The sequence below is a fragment of the Erythrolamprus reginae genome, chromosome Z (genome assembly GCF_031021105.1).
Source record: "Erythrolamprus reginae isolate rEryReg1 chromosome Z, rEryReg1.hap1, whole genome shotgun sequence".
Lineage (NCBI taxonomy): Eukaryota > Metazoa > Chordata > Lepidosauria > Squamata > Dipsadidae > Erythrolamprus > Erythrolamprus reginae.
The window spans coordinates 114,793,553-114,803,999 of NC_091963.1; the positions used below are offsets into that span (position 1 = coordinate 114,793,553).

Consider the following 10,447-nt stretch of genomic DNA (forward strand, 5'->3'; position numbering starts at 1 on the left):
GTATTCAAGTAAATAGCCATCCTGAAGTACAAGCCAGTATTAACATACCAAAAACCTAGCTGAAAAGAGATTTATTTGCCAAGTTAATGTTTTGAACTGCTGCACTAGACTGAAGGTTTGAAGCCAGTATTCCTATCCCACCATTCGTAGAAAAGGAAAACCTGAAGTCTTCTGGATGAACTATAGTTGCCAGCACCTTTCCCCAGTGGCTTTATTGACTAGGCGTGCTGGGAATTGTCTTCAGTGAATGGTGGAGGGCCATGTTTTTACTACGATTGCTGCATGCATCCCAGGCTGAGAAGAAAGCCCCACTGAACTTGGTGATATTCTCAACAGACATGCAGTGGTAAGATGATATATGCCAACAAATATACGAATTGAAAATGATGCTTAGATCATGTGAATGAGTAATACAGCCTTCCAGTAGGTTAGTCACCCTGACAATAGTTCTGAATGGCAGAGTTATGAATAGATCACCTTGCCCAGCATCTGCCCCTGCCTTCCTCTTCTCAAACATTTTTAATGGTAAAAAAAGTTGAGTGGCTTTTAAAAGAACATTTATTTGTTTGTTTGTTTGTTTGTTTGTTATTTGATTTGATTTGATTATTTGTATGCCGCCCCTCTCCTTGGACTCGGGGTGGCTCACACCATATCAATAGGAAATACAATATATAAATACATCAAAATCCAATTAACATGAATAGTTAGTTTAAAATTCTAAAAAAAAATATTAAACATTTAAAAAATCATCCAGTCAATTACACATTACAACCACCCTACAGATTCAATGGCCAGAGGCTGGGGTCTAAGGACCCCAAGCCTGGCAGCATAAATAAGTTTTCAGATTGTTATGAAAGGCAAGGAGGGTGGGGGCAGTACGAATCTCCCGGGGGAGCTGATTCCAAAGGGCCAGGAAGTTTATGACGTTCCTTGGGGGGAAGCCAGCAGGTGATGGCCCTACCTGGTTCAGAAAGAGCAGTCCCTGATGAGATAGAAGTTAGACATCTAAACATATAACCAAAAAGAGAAATATAAATATATGTGGGTCATTAGGGTAGGCACTAGTATACTCATCAGATTTCAACTTCAGAATTCCCAGCCATCAGAATAATTCTGACAATAATGAGATAGAACACAAACCTCAGAAACATCGGAATAAGTCTGGCAATAATGAGATAGAAGTCAAGGTCATTTAAGGGATCAATGTCAGATTAAGTGCCCAATGCAGAGAATAAGAATAAATGGACAAAACTTGCAGTGAACATAATTGAATATTCCTCCACCCACCTCTTAGGATGTGTATTAGGATCGCTGCTTTTTAACTTGTTCCTAAACCATTTGGAGGTAGGAGCAATCAGGAAAGAGGCCAAGTTTTCTGACAGTGTCAAGTTATTTGGAATGGTTAAAAGAAAATGCAGCTTCTGAAAGGCTACCAAATGGATCTCTTCAAACAACGAAAGCAGGCACTAAGCTCACACACATGGCACAAGGTAAGCAACAGAAGTGGCGGACGTGGGAGCGGGGAGAGAAATCCTGATTTCCTTTGATAAGGTCTGGGGGGAAAATGTGATTAGCCAAGAAAAGATTCTTTGGTAGAAACTTTAATTAAAATATTTACTGAAACTGTTGTCAAAAGAAACAGCGCTTGTTGGGGTTTGTTAGGGAAGCAATTAAAAACAAAGCTGCCAACATAAAAACTGTGTATAAAAATATTCTGGTCGCAGAGAAAGCGAGGAAGGAATAGAGTGCGGTTTGTTTTTTTCCCCCTTCTTTCACAATTCTTGAAGCCTTAGTCATCCATTAATGCCAAATGGTGGGAGAAAAGGAAATATTTTGCATGCAGCATCATTAAGCTGTGGAATTTGCTGCCGCAAGATACAATGATGCCCACAGTTCAGTTTGGTTTGAAAGGGAACTACAATGCTAAGAGCATAAGGAAATTATAGCTGGGCAAGGCAAGGGACATTCTAGATCTCAATTTGGTATGTCTAACCAGATCCAGAAAGCTGGATCTAGGGAGCTCATAAACACAATCTGGAAGAGGTCCAGAACAGCTACTATTTAAGGAACCACAGCATCTGGTTCAGAAGATTCTATGCAGCCACCAAGATTAACAGCCTAAAGGGAACAAAGTGCATTAGGATACATGAATTTGCTCTTTGTCTTTGGCCTCATCCTTTCTTCATGCAATCTATCATGGCTATCATTATATAGTACTGAGAATAAATTCCAAAATCTGTGCTGAATTTGAAAATTAAGGGAGACTAGGATAGATCTATTTCGGCCTTATTTTGGCCTCATCAGCTAGCCATACCCACTGGGACCTGAACCTGCAACCTTTGCCTTGTAAGGCAGAGAATTATCCTCTAGGCTACAGTATCCAATCCCTTCAGCTCTGCACCAGGGAAGGGTTACATATTTTTGTGTCGAATCACAAAAATATGCAGTGATATATGCCATGCTCAAAAAAATAAGGGGAACACTAAAAAAACCAGAACATAACTTCAAGTAAATCAAACTTCTGTGAAATCAAACTGTCTACTTGGGAAACAACATATTTAGAATTTGCATCTTCTAAAGCCCCATTCAAATCCTCTTTATTTCAGTCTCTGGCGCATATCTCAGTTTAAGGTGTCAGGGAGTAATAATGGTACATGGAGTTTTTGCCTCCCATCAAAATACACAGTTCTTGTCACTTTGTCCTATTTCAAGGTATGCTGGATGACATTTCTCATACTTGTACAAACAACATAATGCCCAAACCAAATAGGAATGGTGGTTTTTGTGAGTTGCCAACTTCAGAAATTTTAGAATAGTCTTTATGGTGGAAAAGTAGTCTGGCCATCTATCAAGCAGATTGCTTTGATGTCCTTATCATGAATACTAATGGGAGATAGGGGGAGTGGGCAACAGCCAGTAGCTACATTTCTTTATCCCTATGAACATACCCCTTCTGGGAAAAGGCCTTTTGACGAAATCAACTTTGAAGCCTTCATCATAGTATTATTGTTTCTACAGTTAGAATTATTTCACTGATGGTTTTAAGACTAAGGATGTGTCTGCACTGTCTCTTGGCAGTCTTCAAACTTTACCATAAACAGACATGAGTTTGTTTTATGGCATTTCTATTGTTGACGTGGTCTGTCAAACTGTAACCAACTCCTAGTGATTCCATAAATAAAAACTCTCCAATCTGTTTTCACTCACATTACCTAAGGCAATTTTTGTAGTTACATTCCTGTAGTTTCCACTATTTTGTGTATCTACTTCATGCACTATATGATCTTCCTCCTCCTCCTCCTCCTCTTCCTCCTTTCCACCTAGCCCAGCATTGTCATATTTTCCATTGATGAATCAGCTCATATTATGTGTCTAAAGAACAATCCCTATTATATAGCATTTCCAGGCTGCTCCAATCCTAATAAAGAAAAATAATGAAGTAGAAATTTGAAGATGTCACTGGACCATTGAAAGTGCTGGATCTAGCATAGATTGATGGGCATGATCTGGGATTTGCTTCAAGCAGGAAAAGCTTTAAATTGGCATTGCAGAAGCATTTATTTTAACAGTAAATAGCAAAAGTCATAAACCAGCCACTTGCTGAATGTTTTTGACTACAATTCTCATAAGATTTAGATTTGCGTGATAGTTGATTGGAGATTTTGAGGATAACATTTATCCTGATTAATACATAGCATAAGGGGGGTTCTTTGGGAATTTCAGGGAAATATTAGTATCCCCTTTGTTCCCTTTAATAAATGGTGTGATTTCCTTCTTTTTGCATGAGACGGGTTACATTGTAATAAAAGACTATGGTGGTCTCTGCTAAAAGATGGCATATAGATTAGTGAAACAGCTTTTATAGCTTTCTGATTTTTTTTATTATTTATAATTATTGCACAATTTCACCATATTAAACTTTTTGTCTGCAGTTGTTATATTATGTTCATTTTACTTTTGTTCACTGGGTTTTTAATTAATTGCTTTCTGTTTTAATTTCTCAATTGCTCTTTCTCTTGATGGAAATGTGGAATACAAATCTGATCAATGAAATTTCCTATTGGAGAAAGAGGAGGCTCTGACTAAAAGCCTGGGTTAGCTTTAAGCTTCCCCGGGTAATCCAGAATTAGAAAGGGAAAGGCTGTGGGTTCCCCCAAAATCAGGCTGCACTGCAGGAAAACACTGAATACCCCAAACCGGCAGCAAATGATTCCTTGTTTGTCCTGAGTTTTGCAAGATATCATGGAAAAACCAATGCCTGCCTGCCTATATGCACAAATGGGCATGGATGGACAAGTCAACAGTTTTGTGTTTGTTTGTTTTTAAGACACTCCAGTTCCTAAAACCCCTGGGGTACCTAACCAATCCAGCTGTATTGAATGAATCACAGATCATGCTAAAATTGGGCAAGAGGAAAGAATCGACATTTTGCAACTATCAGTTGTATCATTCATTTTAGAATTTCTCTTCCATCTGAAGTTGATAATATCCCGATGCTTACCTATTATATTCTTTGCTCATAGCTTTTAACCACTCCCTGGGTCAGTACACCAGTTAAAAGGCCACTCAGCTAAATGCCTGAATTAAGAAAATGTTAGCATGTTTAAGGCAAATACTCAGGTATATTTCAAAGTTGAGAGCAGGGCTTCTCAACTTTGGCCACTTTAAGATGTTCTATATCTTAAAATGGCCAAGACTAAGAACCTCTTGGGAAGGTTATGGGAAGAAAGAGTTTTTCCTTCCTAAAAAGGGAAAGAAGGAAGGAGGGAGGGAGGGAGGGAACATCACGCTAATTCCTATGAAAATTCAGAGTTGGTTTTCCTTTTTTATGCACTATTTTAATTCTACCTGATGGTTTCTTCTCATTTCTTCCTGAAGTCGGAGAAGAAGGGGGGGTGCAGAAAGGAAAGAGGGGATGGATGGATATATTGCAAGCTTGAAGGAGGAATCTGAATTCAGAATCGGTTAAAATGGCTTAAGAAACATCTAGGGCAGTGATGGGGGAACCTTTTGTGTGTGTGCCAAAAGGGGGTTGGGGGAGTTGCATGTGTGTGTGCACTCTGTAAACCGTTTAGAGAGGGTTGTAAAAGCATTATAAAGCGGTATACAAGTCTAAAAACTATTGCCATTCAGAGCCTTTCTAGAAGTCAGGGGGTGGGCAAAAATGCCCTTCCACACTCAGAGGCCAGAAATGGCCCGTTTGCCAACTTCTTTAAGCTGGGAAACAAGCCAGTTCTAGCCTTCGTTAGGGCCTCCGGGGAGGGTTATTTCGCCTTCCCAGGCTCCTGGAAAGTCGCTGGAGCTTGGGGAGAGCAAAAAATGGGCCTTCCCCACCCTCTCCCAAGGCTGTTTCCCAAGTCCTAATGGGCCCAGAAGGCCCAAAAATCAGCTGGCCAGCGCTTACATGCTCACCATACCTAAGCTCACTTGCCTATTGATATGACTCCACATGCATTTGTAACACACATGCCATAAGTTCTCCATCACAGATCTAGGGGGATGAATTTGGATCTGTAGCCTATAACATTCCATTCCCTTATAGCAATGTTTCCCAACCTTGGCAACTTGAAGATATTTGGACTTCAACTCCCAGAAGTCCCCAACCAGCGAATGCTGGCTGGGGACTTCTGGGAGTTGAAGTCCAAATATCTTCAAGTTGCCAAGGTTGGGAAACACTGCCTTATAGAATCACAATACGTGAAGGATTTCCAACTAGTTTTGGTACTGCATTTTGGAAAATGCAGTAAAGGCAGTGGGGGTAAAGAGATGCAAAAGTGGAGGGGGTTCTGTTAATTTCCCCTTTTCAAAATCTTAATTCAATCGTTCAAATTCCAATTTCCAACTCTGGAACTCTTCAAAAGTATACATAGGATTCTGCTGCTTGTTGCTTTGCTTGTTGTTTTCACTTTATTGTTCCTTATCTATGCAATTTTATTCTAAGCATGGCATTACCTAGAATTAAGGCATCCTGAGGAACTATTGTCTCTGGTTCAAAAATAAGCCTTGCTTTCTTTTTTCCTTTCTCCATATCTCCTTTCTCCCTCCTTCACATTTTTTCTAAGAATAAAAATCCTGAGGCTTTTAATACTGTTTTCATTAATTGGTTTTGTGATCCTGCCAAGCCATGGTTGATCTTCAGTTTTGCTTGCTTACAAAAGCAATTTTCACATTGTAGTTCATGAAGTTATTTTCCCTTCAAATAATTTTTAATTAATTAATTATTTAATTAATTTATTGATTGATTCATTGGTTGATTGATTAATTAATTAATTAATTAATTAATTAGCTTCTAGGACTGCTCAATTCAAACAATCATTTTTGAATAGCAATATTACTGTATACTTTTTCCTTCTTTAATGCCTGATTGTTTATTTGATTTAAATCCTCTAGAAGCTGACAGTTATTTACACTGTACTCCTACTTCAGTTTGTCTGGAAATAATACTGTGAGTTTCCATGTCTGGGTGCAATGGAAAGGGATGAATTTGGATCTATGGGACCTGATGTTCCACTTCCCTATAAAGTATGGGAAGAATCTAAAACTGTTTTGCAGTTTATACACACTAAAGTGTTTCGCTGAATCAATGGGAGAGTCATGAAAGAGAAAAGTAGGGTTTGGGAGGTGGGGTTATCCTAATTCAATAATTATATAATTTCCAAATTCAGTTTAAAGTCTTAATCATTGAAATATATTTTCTTGGAGTAAATGGGACAAACACATACACAAAACTGAGGATTAACTGGGTTTAAGTTTATCATGATAAATTATAATGTTTAAAATACTTCTTGTCTTCTCTCTTCTCCTACTCTTTTAAACTGAATTTTGGAACCTTTTTTCCCTTCGTATCCAGGCATAACAAAACCCAAAGTCATACAAGTCATCTATTACTTTATATCTAATTTTGGACGTCTCTCCATTTGGGAGCCATATTTGGGGTAGAGACCTTTTTGTCAAGCACTAAATCTATTCATGGCATTATGTAATAAAAAACCAAATTTAGCACAGATGGAAGTTTAAAAGATCATTGCCGGCATAGGAGAGGTCTTTCCTTTTTCCAGGGCACTGGGCTTTTAGCTTGCTGTAAAAGCCAATTTTTTCCTGAAATTAAAAGGTTTATAAATATATAGAAACTACTCATAGGCTGCTCATATATCACATTACACTATGAAAGAGAGAGAGATGTGGGGAAAGAGATAATCACAATGCCTTGATCTGCTTGTAAAACTAAATCTTAACTGATAAAATCATACATAAATTTAACCACATTATTTTGTAAATATCAAGTTTTAGACAATAGTCAGAATTTTCAGAGTTATCCTGCACAGGTTCTCTCTATTTAGGGGCCAGATTATATACAAATACAATATGTATATACTGTACAGTAAATACAATATGTCATACAAATAAAATTCAATCTAACAGTCCGTATTCTCTGTCAATAATCATGTTGGCTAAGTTTTCTAGGAGCTGTAGATACAACCGATCTGAAGAACAACGTGTGAAACTGTTTTGCCATTGTTCTAACTATTAGTCATGGAATTGGAAGGTGGAATTAAAATCATGGAATCCAGCTGCCTCCTAAAGGAAAAACAGATAATGAGATCCTGCTGTCCTCTTGTTCCATATAGGTAATCTGTGGCCAAGATGAGGCAACAGAAGAGGAAGAAGAAGAAAATGGAAAATCCTCCAAAGCTCAACAAAGACCCCGAGTGCAAAAGAAAAAAGCCCAAGTCTCCTTAAAGTCCTCTATAACCCCATCTTACTTCCAGAATACAACTCTCTTAGAATTGGCCTCTAGTAACGCACCAGAATTTTGGAATATCCTAGATAGCTTGTCCAAGCAGGGAAAAGGCAAACAACCGCGTGGAAGAAGAGATTCCCTCACCAACCCTAGTCAGTTCAAGAAAATATTTGGGTGGGGTGATTTCTACTCCAACATCAAGACAGTAAAACTCAACCTCTTAATTACAGGCAAAGTGGTTGATCATGGAAATGGCACAGTCAATGTGTTCTTTCGGCATAACTCCACCGGCCATGGGAACATCTCAGTCAGCTTGGTGCCACCAAACAAAGCAGTTGAGTTTGATCTTGAGCAACAAATCTTCATAGAGGCAAAAGAATCAAAGATCTTCAACTGCCGGGTGGAGTCTGAGAAGGTAAGCAAAGCGAAGAAGACTACCCTGTGCACTTATGACCCTTCTAAAACCTGCTTCCTGAACCACACACAGAGCCAGGTCTCCTGGGTTTGCTCCAAGCCATTCAAAGTTATCTGTATCTACATAACCTTCTACAGCATAGATTACAGACTTGTGCAAAAAGTGTGTCCTGACTACAACTACCACAACAATGTTCCTTATTACCCCTCTGGGTGATTACATACCTCTTAAAGCAACCCATGTCTCAAATGTCATTTCGTTGGGGACTGGGGAAGGGAAATAAGACTATGAAAAGATTGAACCAAGCTCCATCAATGCCAGGCATACACCCGGCTTCTACTAAGAGACATTGAGTTTGGAAAAGAGATTGAGAGGACATGAATGGACATATCATTGTTGGAACACTTTACTCTTTCATGTATACATTTAGCCAAAATATTTCAGTGCTTATGGCGGAAAGCCCAAACTGCACTTTCATTTCATCATTGCTATTTAACAAGTGATGTAATCCATCGGGGTACTACTGTTGAGGTTTGTATCTGTCAACAGCCACATTTGGGGAAGCAATCTGTAGGAGGTCTTGCATCAAAAATGCGTAAAATGTCAGCAAGCAGTGGTCATGGTCAAAGTCAAAAGTGAAAGAGGCCATATTTTGCCTTTTGACGTGTCTTTTTCTCTTTTTGTTATTGCCTTTTCTGGTTTCCCTTTGCTTCTTTCTCAGTGTACCTGTGACTGATGCTAAAAGAGAATATTCTTGCCTGAAATTAAGCTTTGAAATCATTCATAGAAATTAGATGAAATTAGATGCTTCTTGACTGTGCCACATTGTTTACCCAAAGGTTAACTTTATGAATGGGTGCTGTTTAATCCTTTTTTCCAGTAACAGGGACCCCCTTCCCCAATAGATCATACAGAACAGGGGCCTTCAACCTTGGCAACTTTAAGACTTGTAGACTTCAACACCCAGAATTCTGGGAGTTGAAGTCCACAAGTCTTAAAGTTGCCAAGGTTGGAGACCTCTAACATGGAGAATATCCGATCCAATGGCACCTTGGTAGCAATTTCTTTTTTACCCCCACCTACTTCCTTGCCTGAGCATTTCACCATCTCATTCATCCTCTTGCATTTTATCCAGTTTAATATCTCTAAGTTTAATTTTAACTCACTAAAAATTAACAGCGGGTAACAGGAGTTGAATAAAAAAGACTTAGAAGGCTGTATTGGGGTATCTATATCTGAGTTCTTGGATGGCACACTACAGTTTAAGGAGTGTGTTCCATCCCTTGGGATTGATCTGCCTTATTTCCCTTTTTGCCCCTCTTAAAAAGAGCCAAAATTCTTCTGTTTCCCCATCCTGCCCTCTCTACCCTGATCCCTGAAAATTTCTGAAATTAGAAAATTGATTGGAAGCACTAGAACATTCAGCATTCCAAAAGGCCACTGCTGGGACTTAAGTTGTACATGATCCACTACTTGACATAGTGGTGGGAAACCTAATCCCTTACCTCTAATACTTTTTCAATATATATAGCCAGATCCTAATTGCATTGCTATGGGTCAGTTTTCCTTGAATAGAGCACAAATATGGTTTATGTAATGTGATGATATCTCTATCAAAACACTGCAGGTTTGAGAAAATGAGCCAAATGAAATCATCATCATGTTGTGCCTTTGATTTAATCTTAATGATTTTTTAAAAAGAAACACATATTAAAATAGATTTGGCCAGAATCTACAGAAACAAATTGGAAAGAATTGTACTGGGGCTGATTCATAGCAAGAACTTCAGCAGCCGTAAATATGAGTTGAAGATGGAGAAACTTTTCACTCATCTATATCTACTTAGTCTTGAGCCCCCTGAAACATTGGAAGCTTGGTTCTGTTTCTTGATGATTAGATTTTGCCAGCATTGGATTTTGCTACTTTAGAAGGGACAGGACCATACCTTTTCAATTACTATTTGGGACAGGGAGGGTGAAACACTGTTTAGTCACGAAAATAGAAGGACAAGGCACATCCTCGCATTACTGGACAAGAGAAGATTGATTCAAATCCGGGTGAAGCTGTCTCAGGGGAGAGATAGCTTGCTTGCTATGAATTGTGAAATTAGTCCTTGGCTGCAGCCTTGCAGATTTCACACCACTTCTCTAAGTCTGAAAATGTCATATTGGAAGAGACAGGTAGATCTTCAATTCAAGGAATTAGGAAAATGGTACTGAGAATATGTTCCTCGGTGGGATTTAAACACAGCAAAAAAGATATTATTTACCATTACAAGATTATGAAAAGAT

At 38.7% G+C, this 10,447-nt stretch overlaps 1 protein-coding gene across 1 annotated transcript in view; it reads left to right on the top strand.

Moving 5' to 3' along the window:
- Nucleotides 1-8,909, top strand: part of NXPH3 (neurexophilin 3) — a 101,554-nt gene extending 92,645 nt beyond the window's left edge. The window contains exon 4 of the mRNA XM_070728280.1: nucleotides 7,629-8,909. Within this exon, the coding sequence (XP_070584381.1) occupies nucleotides 7,629-8,372 (744 nt within the window). The 3' untranslated portion in view covers nucleotides 8,373-8,909. The remainder of the gene's footprint in view (nucleotides 1-7,628) is intronic.
- Nucleotides 8,910-10,447: the final 1,538 nt, after the last annotated feature.